Source organism: Durio zibethinus, chromosome 18 (genome assembly GCF_047325235.1).
Source record: "Durio zibethinus cultivar Kanyao isolate XHJ-2024 chromosome 18, ASM4732523v1, whole genome shotgun sequence".
NCBI lineage: Eukaryota > Viridiplantae > Streptophyta > Magnoliopsida > Malvales > Malvaceae > Durio > Durio zibethinus.
The window spans coordinates 12,132,639-12,160,056 of NC_143179.1; the positions used below are offsets into that span (position 1 = coordinate 12,132,639).

The following is a 27,418-nucleotide window of genomic DNA, read 5'->3' on the forward strand; positions in this document are numbered from 1 at the left end:
GCTAAAGAGAATGAATTAAAAAGTGAAAGGGATAAGGAGGGCGACATAGGAAATAATGGGGCTAGGAAGGGTTGTCATAATGTATTGGTCTTGAAACTCGATAACTAAATGTAAAAAAAAATTCGGTAATCACCACTAATATTTTTTATTGAGGTGTGATTGGTCACCAAGTTAAATTTACTCCTTTTAACAAAATCCTAAGTTCAATTAAGACTTCGTAAAAAAGATAGGTTTTGGTCTACATTACAGAGTTAAGTTTGGGGTACAATTACGCGTGGAGAAGGTTTAGCTCCTCCATATTACATGTTTAAAGATGATACCAATTAACTTTGTGTTTTTCTAAAATGATCTTACTTAAATGGTCATTTATTTTAAATAAATTTAATTATTCAAATTTTAAAATTCGTATGATTTTTTCATTATTCTAGTAAAATTCCTAAAATTTTTCTCACCTCAATATTATTCTAGAAATCCATTCATTTCCTTAAAGAAGCTCTATTGTCAAATTGATGAAAACTTTTATGATTTCATTTAAAAAAAAATTTTAACAATTTAATTAATTCTTTTTATAAAAGCATTTAAATTTTTCATCATTTTGACAAAATTTAAAAATATCTTATTTCCTAATATTTTCTTCTAAGATCACTTATTTGTGATCATTAGAATTTTATGATTTGAAAATTTTATCCTTTATGAAAATGAGATTTAAAATTGGTTTTAATTTTTAATTTTATAAATTATTTATCATTTTGGAATAAATTAGACAAAACATGTTTCTTGCAATTCTTGAGAACATTACTCATTTGTATTTCCCTTCAGAATCTCATAGTTGATTAATGATTATCCTTTTATTTATATGATCTATTGAAATCTTATAAAAATAAAATTTAACTAATTAATATTTTATTATATTTTTTTATATTTCTCTTATTTGGGAATAAATGTAAACCATCGATATTAGAACTTTTTACCCAAAATTTTTATCATTCGGATAAAATTTAGATAATTTTTTACATGTAGACACCTTTTTAAAAATCACTCATTTGCAATTTTTTGTAATTTCATAATTAAGACAGTTTTCAATGCTCCCACACTTAAAAGTTCTTTGTTAATTTCTTAATTAATAATTATTCTTATTTTTATTCTTTGTTACTCTTTTATTTTGTGAGCATTGATGTCAAATATACTCCTTTTTGTATTTTTTTTTTGAATTTTTCATCATTCTAGTAAAATTAAGAAATAATCTTTTCTAGGAAATTACATATTCATAATATTTTCAAATTTTTATCATTTATTTCAATCTACATTTATGCTTAAAAAGAAGGATCCTAAAGTGTTATGCTTTCGATTTTTTTATTATCTTTTTTTTTTGAAGTAAATAGTATTGTATTTTCTTTTAAAATTACCATCATTCATGTAAAACTTAAAAAATTTTTATTTATTAGTGCACATTCACAACTGTTTAAAAATTTATTATTTGAAGTTTTTTTTGTCACTTTAATTGTTTCTTTTATTATTTTTACTTTTTTCCTTAAAATTTATTAAATTTATGATAAAATTAGTATTATATAAATAGATTTTAATTTAACATTTCATTTAATAATTCTTTTTAATGAATATCCCATACTCTAACAAATTTAAATTTTAAGCATGCATGTATTCAATAAATATATAAAATATAAATATAAATATAAATATAAAATTAATAAAAAAAAACTAAAATCGATCAATTAATGATCGATCAACTGTTCAGGTGCTATTTAGCCTAGTTCAAATGGTTTAGGCGCAATCTAGAGCTATTCATAAGCGATTCAGAAATGGTTCATCCAAAGTTCAATAGTTCAGTGGTGATTCAATTAGACTAATCCAAGGACAATTCATAATAGTGGTCACGGGTTGGGTATGTGGACCCCAATTCAAAGTCCACATGTTAATCTTGCCCTTTTTTTGTGGCTATAAAAGTCAATGTTTTTTTCAATTCATTTCATCCATTATTCTAAAAAAAAAACTTAAACTCTCTAAAAAAACTACAAGAGATTAGTCCTAAACCCAGATCCCAATCACCAACCACCATCTACCACCGATGATTGATGTCAGATTTCTTCCAAACTCATCCTTCAACTTTTTTTTTTGTTCTATTCCTTTTTTTAAACTTGATTTTCTTAAAAGGACTTTCTAAAATGTTATAGATTTATGTTAAAAGCTTTGGCTTCAACATTCTAAACAACCCTCTCATGCCCCTCCAATAGCTTTCATTTTTTCTATGTTCTTCTTTTGTACAAGACCTTTTATTTCCCTTGAAAAAGCCAACTTAAAAACACCTTAAAATTACCCAAACCAAAACTTTAAGTTTTTTTTTTTATTTTTCTAGCACTACTTCTCTCATTCCCAATGATGTGATTTTTCTTTTTTTTTGTGATTTTACGATTTGCGTGTGTCTAAGTGAGATATTGTAAAAGATTTGGTCTTTGTGGGTGAACAACTTTTTGGTGGTTTGGGTTACGCTCGGTTACTAATTAGTGGCTTTAGTCAATATTGGTGCTTGTATGTAGTTGTTGGTAATGATAAGATGAGGGGTTCTAGTGTTTCAAGGGTTTTTGTTGTTATGGCAGTGGGTTAGGGCTTGAAACAGGAGTGATAGTGAGGGTCAAGTTAGTGTTCAGCTATCAAGGATTAATGATGTGTTGGTTTTAAGTTTGGTATATGATATCATGTAGTACTCTTAATGGTGGACTGGGTTATTTTGGTTCGGAGGGACTAGTAGTGGGTTGAAGTCTGTTAGAGGTGTCGAATGAGAGTTGTAGATTCTTTAGCAAAGTCTCTTTTTTTTTATTTAATTTCTCAATTGGCTTTTTTTCTTATGTATGTAAATTGGCTCATTTTTAAAGCCAATATGAGAGTTTCAATCCCTGAATTTAAAGGATTGTGAAAAACTTTCGAAGCTCTAGCCAGTCATTATGCTAAAAAAGGTGACAATGGCAAGATGGTTGGCAATTTGATTTTAGCTGTCAGCCTTTTGTTGTGTTGAAAATTTTTCTTAACTTTGCTTTCTCTATTTGTTTTATTTTTTATTTTATTATTATCATCATCATCATCATCATCATTATTATTTTTTTTTAATTTTTATTAAAAAAGAAATAAATAAAAATTTAATTTTTAATGGGCCTTAACAATTGGATTCAATTTGTAGAACTTGACTTAGTAAGTTTCGAAATGAACAACCTAGATAAAATTAGGTGTCTTTAAGGATGTCTTAGAAAGTGATATGTTCAATGTGAATAAACCAAATAATGATGATGATGAAGAGCTTGTGGAGGATAAATTTTGAAAATGAAGATGATGATGATGAGGTAAAGGAAATAAGGTAAAAATATAATGAGTTTAGCCAAAAAAAAAAAAAGTTTTAGGGTTGATGATATCTAGTTAAGATAGATTTTGAAGATTCATTTAATAAAGTTACAAAAAGAAGATTGTAAGAAAAGAAAAAGCTAGAACTGTAAAAAAGAACAAAATAGGTGATTATAGTGAAAATGAGATTGATTATTTAGAATTGTCCAATATTGATAGTTATGATAGTGATAAGGAAGACAATGTAGTATGTAACAAAATTAAGAAGGTTATTTTTTAATTCTTTATATCCAATGCTTATATTTGAACTTATTATGATATTTAATGGTAGCAAGTAATTTAAAAAAGCTTTGGACAAGTATGCAATGACGAAAAGATTTGATTTTAAGTTGCTTAGAAATAAAAAAAAATATGGTTAAAGCTACGTGTAAGGCAAACGGTGATCCATTTTTTATATATGCATCAAAAGATAATTGTGATGGTTTGTTCAAGGTTAAAACATTGGTAAGTGGCCATGAATGTTTCATTACTTTTTCAAACTCAAGAGTTAATTATAAGCTTATAGGATAATATTTTCTTAGTAAGTTGAGAATCATTTCTAAAGTTAAAGTTACTTCAAGTGTCAAAGCTTGCTAAGGATGAACTAAAAGTTTATATCAATATGACTATTTGTAATAGAGCTAAAAATTGAACTTAGAAAAATATCAATAGTAAAGTAAAATATGAGTGCAACAAATTGTATTATTATGCCCATGCTTTGAAAATGGTAGATTGTATGAGTCATATGAAACTTATGGTAAAAAAGCCTACCCAACAAAAACCCTAAAATTTAGAAGATTTTATTTTTGTTTTATTGCCATTAAGGATGGGTTCAAAAAGTTTTGTAAGCCTATTGTTCATTTGGATGGTTTTTTTTTAAATGACTTTTTAAAGGTGAGCTTCTAACAACAGTTAGTTGATATGCAAATGATCAAATATATCCTGTTGCATGGGTTGTGGTTGAAATGAAGAACTAGAACACATAGAGATGGTTTTTTGAAAATATTCGAGTTGATCTTGAGTTACAAAATTAAAATGGATTCACTATCATGAATGACATGCAAAAGGCATATAAACTAAACTTAATGAGTTTTGTTAAGTCAACTTTTACTATTTTTTAATTTTTATTTTATATTTATTTTCATGCAGGGTTTAAGAGATGTAATAAATTTGTTGTTGTCAAAAATTAAACACAAGTATTGTATCATTACTTTGCAAATTGAAATAAAGAAAATGTAGACAATTACTTACACTTGTTATTTTAGGCATTTTGTAAGTTAACAATTGAGGTAGATTTCAAGAACAATGCAATAGAACTTGGTTCTTTGAAAAGATCAGCTCTAGTAAACATGCTAAACAAAAGCCTTAAACACTAGTCTAAAGCCTTTTTTTTTCCTATTAGAAGTCATTCTAATGTGGTAGATAATAATTTTACTGAAGCCTTTAATGTACTATTATAAGGGTTAGGCATATGTCCATTATTTCTATGTTTGAAAAAATTAGGCATTACATTATGAATTAAATAGACAATAACACAAAAAATATACTTATGGAATACTTTGTTTTGTCTAAAGATTTATGTGAAGATTTAAAAAAATAAAAATTATCTACTGTCATGTTAGATGGAATAATAAAGAAGGGTATGAGGTTTCATGTAATGGGGATGCTTTGAGATCTTATTGGTATTTCATACACACATGCAAAATATGTAATATTCTTTAGAAAAAAGAATATTAAGGACTATGTTATGATGCTTACAAGAAAGAGAAGAATGAAAAACAATCTAGTTGTATACTACTACCAGTATTAGGTGATAAATTTTTTGTTGATACAAAAATGATACTATTGATTATTCATTTCCTAAGAAAATGCTTGGCAAGCCCCAAAAAAGAAAGAGGGTGTGGCTAATGAGTACAAACTATCAAGAAAAAAAAGGAAAATAAGGTGTAAAAAATGTTTCCACCTATGACACAATTCCAGAAAAATGTTCAAACAAAAACAATGAAAATTTAAGTAATGCATAATGCATTAATTGTTTATTTTTTCAACTTGATATTGATGAATATAACATTATCATCTCTTTTTTTTTTCACATAAGTTCCAATCAAACGTCTCATTTTTGTAGATTTGCTCAACAACCACCTTCTAAAGTTTTATTATTTTACAAATGTTGGATTTGTACAAGATCCTAAAAAAAAAGTTATTGTTAATTTTTTATCTAGGTTTCAGGTAAAAAATATGCATCTAACTTGTATTTTTAAATTAAACAGCTATTTTTTTTTCAACTTGATATTAATGAAAAAAACATTATCACATGTTTTATTTTTTCATATAAGTTCCAACCAAGACTCTACAACTATATCAAAAGGATTAAAGGGTTCAAAAGGTAAAAAATCAGCAATAATAACATCACAAACCCTAGCATCTATACAAGCCCTTGTAGAAGTAGCAACCCATGTACAAGCACAGCACTTGTAGAAATAATAGCTTTTATAAACCCTATAACTACACCAAAATAATAAAATGGTAGAGGTTTAAGTGGTAAAAAACCAACATCTATAGAAACAACAACTTCTGTAGAAGCACTAGCATTTTTAGAGATACCAACCCTTATATAAGCAACATCCCATATAAAAGTACAATATCTTAAACAACCACTAACAACAATAACACAAGTATTAGTAAGGTTTTAAAGAAAATTTGTTGCTAAGGTTAATTCACTTGAAACAAGGGGAAGAAGAAAATCTAAAGATTAAGAATTTATACTAATGAGAATATTGGATAACAAATATTTAATGTAAATGATTTACATGTTATTAGTTTGTTTTTAATTTTATCAATATTTGTAAGATCTTGAATTAATTATGTCATGAATTTATAGCTTGGTTTTAAAGGCCAAGTGTTGATTAACATCTCTAAGACAGACTATAAATTAGCAAAGCAGCTAGCCTCTGCCACTACTAGTTATGAATCTGAAACCGCAAACTCAATTATGAAAAAAGATGACTATAAACTTATTGAATTTTTCAAAGTATGTAATTGTATATGGATATCATACTATTTTATATAATCGAAATCTACTATGTAAAAATCTAAAGGTATAATAAACTTTGCATTGGATAATAGGATGTGAATGCTAATTTGTTAGGAAAAAAAAAAAAGACTAGATACTGATAAAATATTGGTCACTCAAGAAAGTAATTGGAGAAGCAAAAAAAAGTCCAAAACTAACATAGAGATCAAGTCAAAGCAACCCAAGATTTGAAGACCTTGAATCCCCAACACAATACAATTGGGAAATTGATAACTTTTGGTTATTCCTAACTTCATTTTATTGTTATAATGTGGTTGTGATCAACATTGTAATTGTTAAATTTTGATACACAATCTAATTAACTTTTCTTTCTTTTTGCCATTTTGGATATAAAAAAGAAAATGATAACTTTTCGTTGACATTTTGGATGTAATAAAGAATATGATAGCTTTTGTTGTCATTTTTTATGTAATAAACAATTTAGTAATATATATATTTTTTTCTTTTTTTTATCAATATGATAGCTTTTGTTGTTACCATTTTGGTAGTATATATATTTTTATCAATATGATAACTCATGTTCATTGTTTACAATATATATTTAGTACTTTTTAATCCATCCTCTATCAAATCACTGTAATATATATGCCTTTTATCAATAAACTTGATCAGATTTAAGAGATTGGCTTTTATCAATAAGTTTTTTATCAACTTACTATGGGCACTTCTCACCTAAACCAGGATAGGCACAAGTTTTACCTCTGCAAAATTGGCTGAAAGATTTCATAACTATTTAACAAATTTTCATATCCCAAAAGGCATATGCACCTATAATAAAAACCTATACAAATTTTCATACCCTACAAATTATATAACAAAAAATTTTCATGTTTATCTCAAATTGTTTTAACAAATAATAAAACATTACACAAGTAATCATTTAATTAATTGATCTAAAATCAATATATAATAAAATGGCACCATATTACATTTTAGCTTAGAAATCAACATTATTTTAATTAAACTTAAAACTAACTTAATTTACATAGCAATATCCTTATATTAATATTATCTAACATTCAAATAATACATAAACATCTACTTAGTACCTAAAATATACATTAAAAACATGATCTATAAAACCATCATTATTATCTTATATAAACATACATCATTTTTACCTTTTATCAACATTTCTTTGTATGTTTTTATATTTCGATCAATTTTACAGATAAACAAACGATCATAAAAAAACTAAATTTGGTAAAATATCAACTCTTTTAGGGCCTAACTATACGGCTTGAGACTTTAGAGTATAAAAAAAATTTTTTTTGTTATAATATTCAACCAAATAGAAGTATTAATCAAATCATCGTAATCAAGAAAAAAACAAACATAATACCAACAAAAGTTTGTTGATAGAATAGACTTTTCATTTCAATTACTAGAGTGCTTTTTTATTCAATGACTAGAATTTAATCTCACACAATTTGAAATATATAAAAAAAAAAAAAAAAAACTATTCACTTACTGTTAAAAAATTAAATACAATTTGACATGTAATTAAATTATTTTATCAATTTTGAAAAAATAAATATTCTTGACCAAATTCTAAGCATATTCTTGTTCTGAAGTACAAGATTCTGAAGGTTGACCAAAGATTTATTTTTTTACTTAAAAAAAAAAATCCTATTAATTAAACGTGTAAATGAAGATAATCATGGAAAATTTAATTACCCCACATGTTGATTGGACCACAAAAAATACAAAATAAATCAATTTTATAAGATTCAAAGTGGAAAATGGTAGACTTTGATTTTGTTTTAGTGGGATGGAATGTGATTGGCTCCTGGTGGCTGATGGCTTCACCTTTTACCTTGCCCTAACCTTTTTTCTTCTTTTGTCACTGGATTGTGAAAGAAAGATTAAACAAACATTCTTCTTTTCCTACATTTCAGACCTTTTCTATCTTTAATTATGGAGATGAAGACCAAAAAGGAAAGAAAACAGGTCCAGAAGGTATTTCAAAGTAGAAATGCTCATGCCCCGAAATTGGGTCTAATTCACATTTTTAAAAGCTTATCCAAAGCCAAGATTTTATTTTTTAAAAAATTAATTTAAATATGGTTAATTAAATGTGTTAATGTAATATTAAAATATATTTTAAAAAATAATTATTTAATAATAAAATATTCTCATAACTCAAAATTGACCTAATTTTAAAAATCTCATCTAAATCCTAATTCACATATTTGTTGATCATTTAATTTATAATTTTTTTATATTTAAAATTATTAAAAATTAAATCCGATCGCTAAAATTAAAAATCTTGTCTCTAGCATTCTATCACCAAAGCACAAAGCTCTTGGCAATAGATCTTACATGATATGGTTAGTAACACAACAAATTTCTTGGAGAAGCACATGTTGGCAGATGGCCTCGGAGTATTCTGTTTCAGTTTGTTCTGCACAAGTTTTGCTGTCATTTGTAACTCTATGTAATGACTGGCAGACCAAAATTTTTTCTAACGAAGATGTCAGAGCACACTACAGGTCCTGAGCTGCAATCTTACTCCTGATAAGAATAAAATATGGCCATTGCATTGCTCAATTTATAGGCTAAGAAAACATTGAACTAATAGCTTGGGAAAGTGGTACTTCTCAAATTAATCAGCAAAAACTGTTAGCAATCAAACAAGAAAGTGACTGGTAAATAGAAATGCTAGTGATGTTCCATACATATGTAGCAAGAAAGGGCAATTTTCTCTGATAGCGATTTGGAGAAATACAAATTACCGCAGCTGGCCTCATTACCACTGCAATGTACCAAACCATGCCAAATCTTTAAACAGGAAAATTAGGCCTTACTGCTCCTCAAGTTTCTTATGCTAAGGAATACAAAATCTTGAAAGTGCTCATCTTCATTACCTGCCTAATAGTGTTGCAAAATTGAGAACAGTTGCCAGTAGAAGGATGCTTTATAATTTCCCATTAGGGATTAGATGATACATATATCTCTGTTACTTGGACCTGGTGAGTATTAGGTATGGTTCTAAGTTTTTCCATATATTTGGAAGGTCGAACCTCATATTCATGTTTGAGTAGGATATGTGTCAGGACACAAATATTTCAATGAAGGGTTGAAGTAACATATATATTCATTGAATTCATTGACCATTGTTTCATTCCCACTCCACCAATCAGAAAGCCATGGAGCTCATCCGCGATTGGTCTTTATATATATACTCCTATTCATCTTAAATTTAACATTTGACAGGTATTTACATTGTTTATGGCTTCATGCAACCATCATGTTAGTCTGATTTGTGCTGCATTTGGTAAAATCTCTTCAAGAGAAAAGAGTGAAAATTGAATCCTTCACCACAAAACCATTACTTAGCAAGTTGATTTCCCTCATAAAATCTCACAGCAAAAATGCCAATAAGTATTCAACTTTCCAAGCATTTCAAGTACCATACATTTGGCTAACTGTACAAAGATACGTCTTTGTTGAATAATTCAGCAGATGATTCAATGACTGAAGTAATACAGAACACTACTTTAGCTTTCTATGCATGAAGGAATTTGACTTGCCTCATCCCATTGCTATTAGCAGTCTGCAGCAGGGTTGGAGTTGTAGCAGAATGTGCATTACAATTAGGTGCTTCATGTTATTAAATGCGGTACTAACACTCAGATTCAATTGCAGTGGGATTCAATGAATTATAAGATCATTTGCCACTGGTAAAAATTCCAGAAAAACAGAAATTATTAGTATCTGGAAAAGATGAACTATGCACATATACAAGCTTTGCCTATATGAACAACCCGTGAGGTAGCTATATAGGAAGCAACAGACATGATCAGAATTGTAAGATTTCAAATCTTCTTTTGAGCAATAAAAGTGAAGAACAACAATTGTTAAAAACATCACATTCAAAAGATGGGAATCCTGAATATAAATCACAGAAACTAATTCAATACATCAAGTTATTTTTTTTATCAGAATTTACCTTTAGATGATAGAGGAACCACAACGACATGCATGGCGGTATTGTTGGGAGGAAGATGCAACCGAAGGGGATAAAGCTTGCCATTCAAAGGATTACGAGAACAAATGCAAACCTCCTCATTGACCCCTGCCTCTTCCTTCAACATCTGCTTCAATTCCTCAACCCCACTCCCCTTAAAAGTGAAGGTACGTTCTCCGTTTGCCTCATTCACATCCCCATTATCATCAACTACCTCGTACTTAATAACCCTTCCTTCAAATACCACTGGTGAACCGGTAAATGACTCATCTGACTGCATATTAAAAATCAAACCAACAAGACTCAAAATTACTCTATCATAACACGATTTCATTGATTAAACGAAAAGCTTTTTTGTCAAACCTCAAGTCTAGACATTCTAGGACCCCTGAGTGAAATTGCAGAAGGTGAACCAGGATCAGAACTTGTACTACTATCAATTCGATTAGAGGGCTGCAAACCAGATACATGGAAAGGAGGCGGAGGAGCTGGATCTTGTTTCCGAAATTTTAAAACATCAACATTCCAAAGAATCCAATCTCGAGTGGTGGTTCTATGAGGAATATCATGTGTAATGTGATTCCTCCAAGGTGGTAACCCTCCATTTGCGCGTAAATATTGGCCATGATGAGTCCTCAGCCTAACCTGAACACCTTCCCTGATAGGCTCCCATTCGACAGAAGAATCCAATCTTCTTGGTAGAGTTTGCAGCACCTTTTTCCCTGTCATTCCTAGAAGGAATGGCATGTTGGAAGCTGTTAAGTATTTCCCATAACAGCTTTGGAGACGAATATGACTTTTGTTTGAATCCACAAACTCCACCGTCCATCTCGCATTCCTGATCGTGCCATCTCGGTCTTGGGAAACGGTTTCCTGATCATCTTCCGCTAGTAAGTATTTGTCATGGTGGCTACATAGACGAACAATGCTTGCTTTTTGGAAGATTTCCATGTTAGTACTCTAAATCAAAAGAGGAAAAATATCATTTTCACATCAATTATAAAGAAATGAGCAAAGTCATCAAATATCAAAATCTATATTATTGATCAATGAAATGGGATTTACGTATTCAATTTTGTTGCGTGTTATTTCTTACCTGAATCCAAAATGACCAAGATCAAAATCAAGATTAATATTGTTTCCTGATCGAATAGAAACTGTTTGGGAGAAGGAAAGTTGAGGAGGCTAGATAGCTAACAAGTTTTAGATCGTTGAGGAGGCTGAAGAGACCGAAATTTAGGGAGGAGTTGTGATTCCAAACCAGATTGCCTTGCGACTTTTAAGTTGTGATAAAAAATTGTTTATGATAATTACAAACATTAAATTCAACGATAGGAATTATCAAAAATAATTGTAATAAATAAAATCCAATGATAGGTCAAGAAAATCAATATTCCTCTTGTTTTTGTTTCAAGTAGAGGTTTATGGTTTGAGCCGGTTGGATTCGAGTTGAGTTTATACTTGGAATTAAAGTTTATATGCTTTTTTAGATCTGATCCAATTTGATATTTTCAACCTCAAAATTTTTTAAGACCTAAATTTAAAAAAAAAATCCAAAACCCACTTATTAAATTTAATTTATATAATAAAATTTTAAAAAAAATTTTAAATAAAATATAAAAATAAAAATTCACATATATATACTTATATAATTATAATATTTTAATTATATATTTTATTCGAGCTGGTTCGAACTTTAATTCTTTTGTTTAAGGCCCAACCTGAAATTTAAATGGACTTAAAAATTATGCTTAAATTCGTTTAACGAGTTTTAATTTTTTGTTCAAATTTTTTAAAATTTAGACGAAACTTCTAATTTGAGTGAGTAACCTAATCCTTGAATATGTCTAATTTATACTTTTAGTTTGTATATAGGATCCCTTCATAGTTGTATTTTATAGTTGAATCTTTAATAATATGAATAAAACAACATGCACCATGCGATAAGAGTTCTCCTATCACATATCCAAATAAGCTTTTATAATGTTAAGAAAATTAAGCTTCGTTTGGTTTAAGAAAATGTTTTTTATTTTTATTTTTTAAAAAATAGTTTTTATCTTATATTTTTTGTTTTCTAAAAATTGTATTTGGTAAGTGAAAATAAAAATTATTTTCTAAAGATGCAAAAATAAGAAAATAAATAAAATATTTAATAATATTATTATTAATGTCATCTAATAATAAATGTCATAACGTATAGATCTGTAAATTATGGCTAGGCATAACCTAAAGAGTTGTCACCATCTTTTTTAAAGTATGATCAACCATCTAATGAATTTATCATCTTAAGAATGTCTTAAGCTTGACTAAAAATTTTTAAAAGAATAGATTTTGGTCTGCATTTCAAAACTAAGTTCGGAGTTTAGTTATGTGTGAGAAATATTGTAGAACCTCCACAACATTCATCCTAAGATGATACCATTTAATTTTAAATTATTATAATAGTCATTTTGGTTTTAATGGTCTTTACTTTCGATTATATATAAAAAAAGTTATAACACCCCCACAACGCCTACCTTAATATGGTATCATTTAATTTTAAATTATTTTAATAATCATTTTAGTTCCAATGGTCTTTATTTTAATATTAAAATATTAAAAATAATTTTTAAGACTTCTCTATCGATTTGATAAAATTTTTAAAAATACTTCATTATCTCAAGAGTATTTAAAACTCTCATTTATTTTCTTGAAAAGGCTCTATTATTGGAAATTGACTTAATCATTTTTTTGTTAAATTTTTTTATTGAAAATATATCTAATTTTTTCATCATTTAGATCAAAATTAAAAATATTTTTTCACTTAAAAATCTCTTAGATAATCATTAATTTGCAATTATTAAGAATTTCATCATCGAAATTTACTCTTTGTTTTACAAATTTCATTTCTAAATTTTTCATCATTTGAGTCTATTTAGAAATATCTTTCTTTTATTTATTCATCACTTACTTCTTAATCCTTAGGAAAATAATATGACAACTATTTTTTGAATTCTTATCTAAATTTTTCTATTATTTGGGTTCAATTTAGAAAAAAGCTTTTTACCTAAAAATCTTATGAAAATTTAACAATTTGTGATTTTTCTTAAAATTTCCTCCTTAATAATTGTAAAATATTTTCACATAAATTTTTAAATTATATTTTTTAATTTTATTTAGAAAAGAATACAATTACTTTTATTGAAGTTTATCTAAATTATTCCACCATTTGGGTCAAACTTAAAGAAATTTCTCACCTAAAGATTTTTTAAAATATTAACCATTTAAAATTTTTAAAAATCTCATAATTGGATAATTGTAATATTAGAATTTATTTATATATTTATATTATTTTTTTAAAAAAATTAAAAATAAATATTAATTATAAATGTTGAATTTTTATCTAAAATTTTTTTCTATTTAGATTAAATTTAAAAAAATTTGTCATCTAAAAATTTTAAAAAAATCACTCATTCATGATTTTTAGAATTTCATTATCAAATCAATAGTCTTGAATTTTAAGCCTTCATGCCTAGAAAAATAATAATAAAGTTTTTATGATTTAAAAAAATGATTTAAACATTTTATTTAATTTTATATACTTTGTCCATATGAAATATATAAATACTTTTTTAAAAATTATACATGAAATAAAATGATTTAGCAAGACAAATAAAAAGTGATAAAATAAAAAAGTTTTAAAAAAATACCAAAGTTTGATTAAAATGGGACAAGCACGTGGGTCCTATGTAATAAAGCTAGCCCAAAACCAATTTGGAATATAGCTTTTTACCAAAAGAATCTTATGAAAATTTAATAATTTGTGATTTTTCTTAAGATTTTTTTTTTAATTGTAAAATATTTTCACATAAATTTTTAAATTATATTTTTAAATTTTTAATTTTTTAAAAAATATAATTACTTTTATTAAAATTTATTTAACTTATTTTACTATTTGGATCAAATTTAAAGAAATATCTCACTTAAAAATTTCTTAAAAAATTAATCATTTAAAATTTTTAAAAATCTCATAATTAGATAATTGTAATATTAGAATTTATTTATATATTTTTATTTTTTTTAAAGAATTAAAAATAAATATTAATTATAAATGTTGAATTTTCATCTAAAATTTTCCTTCATTTAAGTTAAAATTTAAAAAATCTTCCATCTAAAAATTTTTAAATAATTCACTCATTCATGATTTTTAGAATTTCATTATCAAATCAATATTTTGAATTTTAAGCTTTCATGCCTAAAAGAATAATAATAAAGTTTTTATGATTTAAAAAAATAATTTAAACATTTTATTTAATTTTATATGCTTTTGTCCATATGAAATATATAAATACTTTTTTAAAAATTATATATGAAATAAAATGACTAAGCAAGACAAATAAAAAATGATAAAATTAAAAAATTAAAAAAAGTACCAAAGTTTGATTAAAATTGAGACAAGCACGTGGGTCCTTTGTAATAAGGCTAGCCCAAAACTAAGTTGGAATATAGTCTTATTTACAAGTTAAATCTGCCATGTCAAATCTCTTTTACTTTGGATTGACTCGTCTTCTCCAAACTCTATACGGTACCAATAAAGGTTATGGACGCCAGAATGAAACATTTCTCCCCTTTCCTTATTTTATTCTCTGTTTCTACAACATAAGCTAGCGGTACCGTCCCTTTTACCATATTGAAACTTTTTAACATCCAAGCCAGATTGTCATTGCCTTTCTTTCTCCCTTTTATGTCCAGAATTCCATAAAAATTCCTCAACCAAGGGCGTGTATTCCACGAAAATTCCTCTACGTTATTTATAAGACTAAGTTTAGGAGAATTTTAAATTAATCATGATTCAATTTGTATTATCATAAAAAAAATAGAATTTATCTTTTCATAAGTTAAATCTCATTCCAGTTTTAATAAACAACCTTATCACTATCACTCACTCTCTCCTATTGAGTCTTGGCAATTCAAAAATTTTTTTTTAATTGATTAGATAATAATAAAAAAATGAAATTAAACTAAAGATAAACCATAAAATATTTAAAATAAATAAATAAATAAAATAGAATAAATACAAAATAAAGTAAAAAATAAAATGAATAAAAACATAAATAAAATGAATAAAAATCTTACAATCGAGCTTAGATCGAGCTCAATCAATGAAAAACTTTAGATAAAAAGAGATATCTATAATAAATATAATATATATTTATTAATTAATGACATTAAAAAATGTTCAAATATGATAACTTGTAAAATATAAGGAAAAAAAGTAATGTATATCCCTTATTTTTATAATTGAAAACATCTTTTTTTTTTTATTTTCATATTTTAACCCATTTTCATTTTTGTTTTCTAAAAATTTATTTTTATTTTCAATTACCAAATATGTTTTCACTTATATTTTTTATTTTTTAAGAAAATAAAAACAAAAAATGACTCTATTTTCTAAAACCAAGCATTATCTTAGTGTTTCACATGTCTTTGCCTGCCTTAGGTGTTCATTGATTTTGGTATGTACATTAGTTGTATGGTTAATTTTTAGGTTATTTTGTTAATCTTTCTTCTTTTTGGTGCATTTTGTTGGGTAAGCATAGAGGTTTTAAATATTTTTCTCTTATTCAAGGGCTCTATTTTGATTGTTGTTGACTTCATCAACCTTTAGGAGTATATATATTACCTTTAATAAAAGTAGATATTAGTAATTTAGTATAACTAGTTTTGGCGAATAAATGTTCAATTTGAGATTAAACATTCAGATGGTTATTCAATTTAGGACTAAATATTTTATATGTATGAATAAGGATTAAACATTATTGATTTGTAACACTAAAAGTTTTTTTTTTTTTTTTATAGTTTTTAGAGCATACATTATTCGCATGTCAACTCAAATAACTTATTTAACTTAACTGATATTTTTATTGATGTGGCAAATGAATAATATCATCTTTTGCTGATATGATAATATTTTTATCCATATGTGCAAAATAATATAAAAAAAAATTTCAAATGTAATTTATAAAAAAATTATAATTTAATTAATTAACTTTTAAGTTAAATAACTCTTTTTACAGATAAATAAATATTAGTTGGTTCTTCAATCTTTTCTAGATTTCAACCGTTGTACGTGACTGTCGACCACCACTTTTCAATATCGATTGACCTCTAAATTTCACCAATAAGTTCGTCCTAGTCTCTTCTTTAATATGATCTAGTTGATTTTCTAAAAAACTCACCAGATTTTTGTGGATCAGAGATCAAGGTTGCAATTTTCTCTTTCTTGTTTTCATCTCCGATGGCCATCACCTCAAAATATGTTGTTCCCATTCTTCTTGACTACTCTTTTATAAGTTTTTAAGACCTAAATCCCCTTTGATGATGTGAACTTGAATATGAAGAGGGATGGGGCTTTCTTTTCCTTCTTGAAGTTACTGTTATTGTGTTGGTTGCTTGATTTTCTCTCTATTCATTTCTTTTACCCCTTAATGAACAACAACCTGTTTTTCAAAAAAATAACTTATCATTTGAGTTTCTAACAACTTTTACAAATTTGGAAATTCTATTTCTTTACTCACATAAAATTTAAAGAATGAGTTTTTAAAAAATAATAACAAAATAGAGAAAGGGATTAGCCAAAGATTTGCAATTGGGATTTGCCCCATCTTTCTCTCAATTAACTATTAGCACTGTTATTGGTCTCTCTTCTTTGTCTGCTGTCTCACTTGTCTGGTTCCTCTCTAGTTTATCCCACTTTCTTATTTACTGTGCAAATGACAATCTCAATTAATAGCTTCAAAATTTCAAACTGTGTTTGAAACTTCTAAAATAAACATTCATTTGGCTACGTAAAAATCTTGGCCTAACTCAACTGATGAAAAATGTTATGATTAAGAAATTTTTGAAATTTCTAAAATTTTAGGATTAAGAAAGCCTTAAAAAAAAAGATGATTTTTTTGAAGAGAGAGAATATGAGTAAAAAAAATAGAAAAGAAGCAAAATATTTTTAAAAACTGAAAAATATATGTAATTTTTATCTATTAATATTTTTTAACTTAATGGAGCATGAGTTTCACTGTCTTTTTTTCATTTAAAATTTTTTTTATATTATTGCAAATCGATAATGATTAAGCTTTATTTGCACAAAATAAAATGTTTAGTCATAAATTGAACAATCACTCAAATTTTTAATCTCAAATTAAGTATTTAGTAAGTTTTAGCTATTGACATGATAATCATCAAAGCTCTTATCAATACAAAGTTGGCAATTAATAAAATATTTAAAATAAGAAAAAAGAAATAAATATTATCAATACATAGTTGACAATAATGAAGTATTTAAAATAAAAAAAAAGAAACAACTATTGCCGAGTTAGTGGGGGACTTCCAGGATAAAGACCTTTATATATAGGGGAAGATATTTATTAAATATATTTAAATATTATGATTTGTGTATTCTTATAATGTAAAATATAAAAATATGTGTATTTATATTGTATTTTATATAAAAATTATGTGTTATAATTTGTATCAATACAAAAATATAAAATATTTTTTTGATTTTATTAAATTTATACATAATTATTGTTAAAATTTTAAATCATGTTACTTTCGTATCTATTTTTCATATTGTGTTCGAATCATATTATTATATTGTATTTAAATTATCATGTTTAAATATATTGAAAGATTGACTTGGTTTAATTTTATTAAAACTCAATTTTATACACTATTATCCAAAACTAGTTTAGAAAAAAATTTAATTTATGACAAAATCAGAACAATGAAAAGAAGAAAATTATAGAAACCTTGTCTCTCTTCCAAATGCATGTTCGGAATTATTGGTATCAAGTGACGGTGATCCATTTTCTGAATTGGAAGAAAAAGTTGAGAAACTTGAAATAATTGAAGCAAGTTATGAAGAATCGAATTCCAGTATATAAACCACATCAACACCCCAAAGAATCCAATCTTGTGTAGCACTTCTATGTGGAATATCATGTGTTACCGAGTTCCTCCATGGCGGCGTACCCCCATTGGCTCGCAAGAATTTCCCATTCCTTGCTCTTAACTTTACTTGGCTTCTATCCGTAATTGGCTCCCATTCAATGGAACTATCATTTTTCATTGATGGAATCGTTTGTAACACTTTCTTGCCTGTCATGCCTAGTAAAAATGGTTCACTTGTGGCAGTTAGGTACTTGTTGTAGACACTCTTGAGACGAATAAGGTGGCTACTGCCTAGTAGGAATTCTATTGTCCAACGAGCACGTTGAGAGGAGCCATTACTGTTTCTTCATCTTCATCGGCGACTAGGTACTTGCCAAGGTAGCTACGGAGTTACTGCTTTAGCTTTGTCAAAGAACTCCATTCCTACATGCTTGTTTCTTGAGGTTGAGACTTGAGAATGAAAAAGGGTGCTATAATTTATAGTTCCCCTCCTTATCTTTTCTTGATAATTATTTACAGGTTGTTAGTTTTAGATGTGTTAATTTCTCTTTTTGGTGTAGAAATGTCCTCATCATGGTGAGTTGAATAATATATGAATATATATATATATATATATATAAACAAAAAGTGGAAATAGTTTTCTTTGAAAATATATAGAATATATGAATTTTCAGTTAAGTTGAGAAAACTGTTTATACCAAATTGTACTTTTGGTATAGTTTCAAAATTTTCGACTCACTGAAATCCATTTTCTCGAATGAACTCAACTTCAAAAATAATTAATAATAGTAATGTTAAAAGAGAAAATTTTGAACCCGAAGCATAACTCCATTTTTAAGAGAGAAAACATCTACTAAATTTGGAGTTTAAATCTTAGCACCATCAACTTTCTGACCTCATTTATAAAAAAAAAAAAAGAAGACAAATTTGGCTTGTGAGATATCAAAAACTAAGTTTGAAACAAAATCAGTCATACCATTGAAGATGAATCCAAATATTTTACTAAGTCTTTTTTTTAAATTAGTTAGTTGGTTAGTGCGAGTTGAGTCATAACAAATTGGTAAGGATTATGAGTTCTTTTTTCCTTCAATTTCTTTGATCTTCAAGTTGTTAGTTCTAAATTTGTTTCTACTTTTATGGGTGTAATAATATTAAATCGTATATAGAATGATTGGTGAGATGGTTTCATCAAGGACTAAGGGATGAGGTGATTTTCAAAGGGACAAAAGAGGACTTGGTTGAATTGACTCGGGGAAAAACATTTGTTTTTTTTTGAGGTATTGACTTTAGGGAACTTAGTCGAAAAATTGTTCTGATAATTGTGTTTGTGTATCAGTGCATGCATATTTTCAACTAAAGGATGACGAAACTCTAATGTTGTTGGACAGCAAATTTGCATACTTATCTGCCTCAGGCATTTAAATCACGGCCTGTTTTTTAAGCGTTTTCTGACTGATTTTGATGTCAAGACTCAAAAGTGACACCAATTAAGTTGAAAAAATGATCCTTCACTTTCTTGGATAGATAATGAACAGATCATGGTTTAAACATAAAATATGGATTTTTCATCAAAATTTTGGTGGAAGTGAATCATTTAACTTCTATCTGTTTGAAGTTTAAGTGAACAGACATGGCTAAAAGAAAGAGATCATCTTCAACATTCTTAGTTGGATTCCCGCCAAAACTTTGCATGACTATGGCAGGTAAGTGTGCATCACTTGGGCTAAGATACTAGACAGTCCTTGTTTTGTAAAGGCACATGCCCTGCATTCGAAGCTTGGCATGTTCATATATAGTTCTCAAATACCTTACTCTGCCAAGTTCCTAGAAGTGAAAAAGGGTCCAGCTTCCAGGGAAACTACTGATGGTGCTGGAGGTGCTTTGATATTCATCAGAATGGATGGTCATCCTCCTGTGACTAAGCAAGTTTTGAAACTCCCTCAACCTTCTGCATCCTATAAATTTATGTACTGCCATGGAAATATAGCTTGTGTTCCACATACCAGGGAAGTGGTATGCCCTTGCACAGACTCCTAAATAAATGATGACCACAAATGCCATAAATTCTCGGAGTCATGCCTACAACAATTTTTTCAGCTAAATAAATGATGACCTCGAATCCTAAATTTTAAGCATAGTTTGAACACGATTTAAGCCCGAATTTGATAAAATCTTGAAAACATGAATTCAAGCAAGTGACACTAAAATCTACTAGATTATTGGTAAACAAGAACAAACATTAATAAAAAAAATTGTGTTCTACTTCATGTTATAAATAATTATAGATTCTCTGCTGAATTCTACTTTTACAAACATTTATTAAACTTCTATCTTTCAATTCAGTTTAAGTCAAGGCTGCAAGATCTGCTGCAAGGAAAAAGAACAAATCACCAAAAGCACCTTGAGTTTGAGTGTTTGACTTTACTTTTATTTCTCCTACTCTCTTTTCTACTACAAGTATAAACATGACGAAATCAAACCCCACTTCCTATTTCTTTGTTGTTTATATTATTCAATATTCTAAGGTCAAATTGATTTTCTGCTCCCATTTCCTTATTTCTATTACATTGGTGTAACATTTAAGATTCAAGCAAACAAGGAAGGTCAACCATGGCAGACGGAAAATTATATGCTGCAGCTGCATTGCTATAATAACATATCAATGTTTAATAATCCATTTTGTTAGAACTGAGTGAAAAAGTTTGTTCTTAAGTTTGTGGATACGGAGTTGAAACAACATTCATTGGGTAGTTGATAACACTGAAAAATATATTTGTAGTATTCAATATCATTTTGTGCTTACTTGTTTAATTGGTTTCATTGCAAAAAGATTTCTCAACCCTTTGTTGAAGAAGATCAGAAGCTGATGCTTGTTCAAAGTTGCTTTTTGATTCTACTCAGTTTGTCTCCAAGAGATGGCTGGTGTTCTTACTGTAATCTTCAGCTTTTCTTGCCTGCTTCTGCTTAGCCGTCATTCTTCTTCACATCCGTTTTGTACAAACTTCGGTATGTGTCTTTTTCTGATATAGTGATCCATTTTCTGAAATGTTCTGTTTGATTGATGATAGCAATCTTTTTCGTTGAAATAGCTGTTATATTATATTGCTTCTTGGAAAAAAACCATATTAAAATTTGATAATCTTTTTGTTGAAACAGGAGCACCCTTTACCTCTAAGATGCTTCTTTCCTTTTGTCAGCACAAAGGAAGTGTTTGTTGCAATTCCACTGAGGATCTGCAGTTGAGGAATCAGTTCAAGTCAATGAATGTCTCTGATTCTTGTTGTGCTTCTCTCCTTAAATCAATACTCTGCTCAGTAAGAGTGGCACTCAACTCTTTGTAATACATGGTACCTATGAATTTTTCTTTCTTAAATCCAACATGAACTGGCTGAAAAATTGATTGGATTAAGGTTATCAGATGAACTTTTTGGTCAGATCTGCCTTCATTGGCTGTCATCAATATATCTGCGAATTGTCATATTGCTTAAAAGAAGTTCGATTTTTATCTCTGAGCATTTTTCCAATGCACAAGTACAACTACTGAAAGTAAGGCCTTTATTTTCTTGTTAGCATGCAAGGCTCAAAAAGAAGCAGAAATTGTTAAGTTTTATTTGCTCTAGGTATTTATAGATTTTAATTCATTTTCCAATAATTTAAAGCGGTTTAAGTATCATATGATTGCAGAGATGTGACCAATTTTCAGCGGAGCTCTATCGAATTGAATCAGTTTCAACAAATTCAAGCCAGTCAGAGATTGCCAAAATTGACTTCTCTTCAAAAGTTTGGGATAAATGCCATAATATCCATCACAAGTTCTCCTTCTGCATTGCAATCAAAAGGTGATATATTTATTAATTCTACCTCCAATCTGACTGATCTATGGCAATCTAAGGGTGCTTTGGTGATGAATTTGGTGGAGCTTCTGATGATGGAGCAACATGTTTTACTGGAAGCCCAGTTATGCTAAACAATTCTCAAAGTCTCAGTCCTCCTAGTGGTGTTTGCCTTGAGAAAATAGGGAATGGATCATACCTTAATATGGTGGCTCATCCCGATGGTTCGAACCGCGTCTTTTTGTCCAACCAAGCAGGAAAATTCTGGTTGGCAACTGTTCCTGAGGAGGGATCAGGAGAAATATTGGGTATTGATGAATCGAATCCTTTTCTAGATTTGACTGATGAAGTACATTTTGATGCTGAGCTTGGATCGATGGGAAAGGCATTTCATCCAAACTTCCAAAATAATGGCCGATTCTTTGCTTCATTTAACTGCGACAAGGTTCAATGGCCAGGATGTTCATGCAACACTGATGTGGGATGTGATCCTTCCAAATTAAGTTTAGACAGTGGGGCTCAACCGTGCCAATATTATAGTGTTATAGCAGAGTTCACAACAAATGGTACCACATCAAATCTTTACTCGGTAAAAATTTGAAAAATTTTTCTGCTTGTAACAGTTATTTATCATGATTTTTACCCCAGTTTCGTCGTCATTCAATCTGACTTGATTTAAGGTTACGAGTATTAGACCCGTAGAAGTAAGAAGAATACTTACCATGGGACTGCCATTCAGCTCCCATCATGGTGGTAAGATTCTCTTTGGACCCAAAGATGGATTTTTATATTTATGATGGAAGATGAGGAAGGCAGAGGTGATCCTTACAACTTTTCACAAAACAAAGAGAGCTTTGCTTGGAAAGATTATGAGACTTGACATAGAGAGCATACCAACTAAGTATTGGCATCAAATTTCCCTTCTAATCTGATTTTCATGACTAAAGTGTTATCCTATGCTCTATTTTTCAACTTTGCAGGTGCAAAAACTATCAGTGACCTTGGTCTAAGGGGAGATTATTCTGTTCCTAAAGATAATCCATCTTCTGAAGATAAGGAATTGCAGCCAGAAATTTGGGCCTTGGGATTTAGAAATTCTTGGCGATGTAGTTTTGATTCTGAGAGGCCTTCCTACTTCCTATGTACAGATGTTGGTCAGGTTAAGATTTACATGTTGCTTCACCTGGAGGTTTTTGTTAAATACAGTGTTAATGCATCAGTTTACTGAAAATTAGACTTCTAACTTCTTCAAAACTGGACTGCTAACCTCACGGTTTCAACTTTCAATGCTCATTTTTGCATATTTCTTTTTTCAATCAGCTATTACGAACCCTTGTTAGTAATGAATACGTCTTTGGTCTTATACAGGACCAGTATGAGGGAGTGGATATAGTCACTAAGGGAGGAAACTATGGTTGGCCAGTTTATGATGCCCCTTTCTCATACAATTCCTCTGTGGCTAATAAATCTGCCAGCCCCATTAATGCAATCTTCCCAGTAATGGGATACAACCATTCTGATGTAAACAAAGTTGAAGGATCAACATCAATTACTGGTGGTTATTTCTATCGATCCATGGCTGATCCATGCTTGTATGGAAGGTGAGTTAACTTAAATCTACCTATCCTATTGACAAGAAAGAACTTTGCATTGTAACAAAAGATCCTTGTAGGACATGAACTTTAGTTTCCAGTATTATATTTTGTATCAATCCGATTGAAAGTAGCTTATTGGCAGGGTGTAGTCAATCTTGATGGAGCTCGTTTAGCTACAAACTTACCAGCATAGAGGCGCTTAATTTTTGGAACAATGCCAATTACCTTGGCCTAATTACTTATGAATCATGTTGTAGGTACCTCTATGCAGATTTGTATGGTAATGATATTTGGGCGGGTACAGAAAGCCAGGAAGGTCGTGGAAACTTCACTAGCACTCAGCTTCCTCCTATCCAATGTACTATTCAGCCTCAGTCAACATCTCCAGCATTGGGGTTTGTATTCTCCTTTGGGCAGGATAATAGGAAAGACATCTTAATTTTAGCTAGCAGTGGTGTATATAGAATAGTTCGTCCTAGTCGCTGCAACTATCCTTGCTCCAGCGAAAATGTTACAGATTTTACTGGTCCTGGATCTGTTGTTTCTCCTTCCTCTTCCCATTCAACTGGGAGCAAGTTGAGCAATCCTCTAACATTGCTGCTAGTCTTTCCTTGTGTTTCATTTTTGGTAATCTTAAGCTTTTTCTTGTAATCTACACTAGGAAGTTGCTAATTGAAGAGGAAGAGAATGTTTGGTGTTATATATAAATCTCTGTTCTTTCTCATTTCCATGGATTCTTATTTCTTGTTCATTTTTCATTATAGTCTTAAGTTTAGTCATAGTTTGGATACCCCCCGCACTCAAAAAAAAAAAAAAAAAAAACATTTTCAATCTACTGATCATTTAAAATGAGAGGTGGAAAGTCCGCAATCACTAAGCATAATTTAGCTATATATATATATGGACAATGGTCCAAGGGGGGACCCCAAATTTGGACAATAAAGATTGCTTGAAAGCTAATCTCTTCGGCAAGTAAAAGGAATGCAGTAATGCAGTTAAAGCTAGGGAACCAGAAAGGCATTTCTAAGAACAATTTGACTTTGACTACATTTAAATAAATGATAACCTTTCTTCAGTTTCCTATTTTTTTGTTCATGAATCATGGACTTTTGTTATTCTTATAAATTCCTCCGGAAATCATCTGTCAGACTCCTTTGTTGTTGCTTGAAAACATGGAGAAGATTTCTTTATTGTTCTCTTTCCTGCTTGTGGTTTCTTTTGGTTGTCAATGACTCTCTACCCAAGGAAGCAGTGGAATATATGAGCTGAAGAAAGGGGATATGTCTGTTAAATTCACCAACTGGGGTGCAACTATTAACTCAGTTGTTCTCCCTGACAAACAAGGTTTGTTCCCTGGGCTCTTTGGCTTGCATTTTTCTTATCTGGGTGGATTTCTCTCTTATATATTGTGCATTTATTTTTTCATTTTTTCCTGCTAATTTTCAGGGAAACTGGGTGATATTGCTCTTGGGTATGAATCCGTCAAGGACTATATGGTGAGTTTTTCAATTTCTTCATTTGAAGACTTTACGTGCATCTTGATTAAGCTTTGCCTTGTCAATGGAAAATCACATTTTTCTCGCGGAAATTCACAGTGATGTCTCTTTCTCTCTTCAAACAAACTAAAATGAGTCCTGGCTTGAAATTAAAATTTGTAGACCAAATGCTACTGCTAGATTGTCTATATAATATGTCCCTCGAATACATTATTTTAAGCGGCAATGGGTTCACGGCTTTTATACATAATATATTCTTTCTTAATCAATCCAAATAAGTTTATCTTTGCTAGCTTAGCAAATTTATGAAAAATTAAATTTTCACAGTCTCCTAGTATATTCGAATCCAAACAACAAAAAAATAGCACATTTTCCTTGTCATTTAAGCCAACCATGATTAATCTTAAATTCTATTTTCATTTTGAAGAATCTGACCAAATTAAAACCTGGGTTTTGGTTTTAATTAACTTTTATAGCCTTTGATTCTTTACATAATATAAAAGACATTGCAGTCTGAAAATAATGAAAAATATTTTAAGTATTAAAATTTGAATTCATAATTGTTGGATGACATCTGTTAAGGTGATCATAGAATTAATTGAATTAAGTTTCAAGTTCAAATTTTTTTAGCGAATAACATAATTATAAATTATAATCTTGGAGATGAGAGAATTTTAAGTTCTTCCTTTTCTTTTCCTGTTGGTGGTTGATCTGATAACAGTTTTTCTTCACAATTTTAGGTTTTCATTTGGTAATAATTAGAACTACTTTATTCGATCAAACATCCGATTATGTTTTATTTGTGTTGTTCAGCTATTATTTCATTAATTTTCTCCTCTCTATTTACTCAAACTCGGTATAAACTTTTGCAGAATGATACCGCATACTTTGGTGCCCTTGTTGGAAGGGTTGCAAATAGAATTGGAGGAGCAAAATTTTCTTTGAATGGTACCCAATATAAGCTGGTGGCTAATGAAGGGAAAAACATGCTTCATGGTAAATTAATTCTTCATTCTTACCTTAATTTCAAAAAAGAGAGTTCCTGAAATTCCTTAACTTTCTCGTCTGATTTAATGACATTAAGTGGCCCCAAAGGATTTGGTGATGTAGTCTGGAAAGTGAAAAAATATAAGAAAGATGGTCATGCTCCTTTCATTGTCTTTGGCTATGACAGCTATGATTGTGAAGAAGGTTAGTGCATGACTATTTCTCTCCAATCCATATGTTCCAAATTCATCAATGAAAATAAGAAATATGATCATTTTCATTGCGAAGGATTGATGTGTTGTATATTTTCACAGGATTTCCTGGTGAACTTATAGTCACAGTGGGCTACACCTTTCTTCCTAAGAACAAGTTGAGTGTGACAATGGAAGCCAAAGCTGTAAAAAAGTCTACTCCTGTGAATCTAGCTCAGCATACACATTGGAACCTTGGTAACCATGACGGTGGTGATATTCTGTCTAAAGAAATCCAGCTTTCGCATTCCACTACACACCTGTTGATAGCCAGCTTATTCCCACAGGCAAACTTTTGCCTGGAAAGGAACCCCATATGATTTCCTCAAACCTAACACAATTGGAAGCAGAATCAAGGAATTTCCTGAAGGTTATGACATTAATTATGCCCTTGATGGCACTCCAGGAAAGCTGAAGAAAGTAGCTGTGGTGAAGGATAACAAGTGTGGAAGAGTTATGGAGCTGTTTGCCAATCAACCTGGTGTGCAGTTTTATACAGGAAACAAGATAAAGATTGTGGAGGGAAAAAGTGGATTTGTCTATAAAGCTCATGCAGCACTATGGAGATTCAAGGATTCCCTGACTCAGTCAATCACCTTAACTTCCCTTCACAAATTGTTACCCCTGAAAAGCCTTACCAGCATAACATTCTTTTCAAAATTTCAATTGCTCCATAGACAAATCTGATCACAGTCATAAAACCATTTCCTACGAAGGAAACTGAGTTTTTCAAATATTGTTGTAATTCCTCACGAGACTTGAACCATGATGTAGTTTTTCGGATTTTCTTCATTAACAGTCTGATTCTGGAGGTTCGAAGATGGGAACTAAAATTGTTTCTAAAAGGTAATTACTTTTGTGACTTGATCAATCAAA

General features: G+C 29.3%; 2 protein-coding genes and 2 pseudogenes across 5 annotated transcripts; 2 read left to right on the forward strand and 2 right to left on the reverse strand.

The window, feature by feature from the left end:
* Positions 1–9,721: 9,721 nt before the first annotated feature.
* Positions 9,722–11,708, reverse strand: LOC111300955 (uncharacterized). The gene is made up of 3 exons (XM_089746835.1): positions 10,815–11,708; positions 10,434–10,725; positions 9,722–10,161 (listed from the first exon to the last, which is right to left on the reverse strand). The coding sequence occupies exons 1-3, from the start codon at positions 11,400–11,402 to the stop codon at positions 10,136–10,138; spliced, it is 906 nt and encodes a 301-aa protein (XP_089602961.1). The 5' UTR covers positions 11,403–11,708; the 3' UTR covers positions 9,722–10,135.
* A 6,520-nt stretch (positions 11,709–18,228) lies between these two features.
* On the reverse strand, positions 18,229–18,801 carry LOC149513737 (uncharacterized; annotated as a pseudogene).
* Positions 18,802–21,750: 2,949 nt separating this feature from the next.
* Positions 21,751–25,088, forward strand: LOC111299616 (HIPL1 protein-like). 3 transcript variants are annotated; one of them, XM_089747604.1, is made up of 5 exons: positions 21,751–22,779; positions 23,194–23,372; positions 23,582–23,814; positions 24,066–24,203; positions 24,957–25,088. In XM_089747604.1, the coding sequence occupies exons 1-5, from the start codon at positions 22,341–22,343 to the stop codon at positions 25,075–25,077; spliced, it is 1,110 nt and encodes a 369-aa protein (XP_089603730.1). In that variant the 5' UTR covers positions 21,751–22,340; the 3' UTR covers positions 25,078–25,088. The 3 variants fall into 3 exon arrangements, with proteins under 3 accessions (XP_089603730.1, XP_089603731.1, XP_089603732.1); XM_089747606.1 differs by lacking the exons at positions 21,751–22,779; positions 24,957–25,088 and adding an exon at positions 23,068–23,110 and having other exon boundaries at positions 24,066–24,532; XM_089747605.1 differs by lacking the exon at positions 24,957–25,088 and having other exon boundaries at positions 22,660–23,372; positions 24,066–24,532.
* LOC111299619 (uncharacterized) lies at positions 25,017–27,334 on the forward strand (annotated as a pseudogene). Its single transcript, XR_016329883.1, has 5 exons — positions 25,017–25,152; positions 25,255–25,304; positions 26,177–26,300; positions 26,400–26,495; positions 26,606–27,334. The product of XR_016329883.1 is annotated as an uncharacterized LOC111299619 (transcript).
* Positions 27,335–27,418: the final 84 nt, after the last annotated feature.

Excerpts from the sequence above, each read along its gene's own strand:
- LOC111300955 (XM_089746835.1), bottom strand. The coding sequence starts at position 11,402 with ATGGAAATCTTCCAAAAAGCAAGCATTGTTCGTCTATGTAGCCACCAT. Across the intron at positions 10,726-10,814 it reads CTAGAATGTCTAGACTTGAG|TCAGATGAGTCATTTACCGG; the intron begins GTTTGACAAAAA and ends TTTAATATGCAG. Across the intron at positions 10,162-10,433 it reads GGTTCCTCTATCATCTAAAG|TGGCAAATGATCTTATAATT; the intron begins GTAAATTCTGAT and ends AATTTTTACCAG.
- LOC111299616 (XM_089747604.1), top strand. The coding sequence starts at position 22,341 with ATGCTAAACAATTCTCAAAGTCTCAGTCCTCCTAGTGGTGTTTGCCTT. Across the intron at positions 22,780-23,193 it reads AGCAGAGTTCACAACAAATG|GTGCAAAAACTATCAGTGAC; the intron begins GTACCACATCAA and ends TCAACTTTGCAG. Across the intron at positions 24,204-24,956 it reads TCAACATCTCCAGCATTGGG|ACTCCTTTGTTGTTGCTTGA; the intron begins GTTTGTATTCTC and ends ATCATCTGTCAG.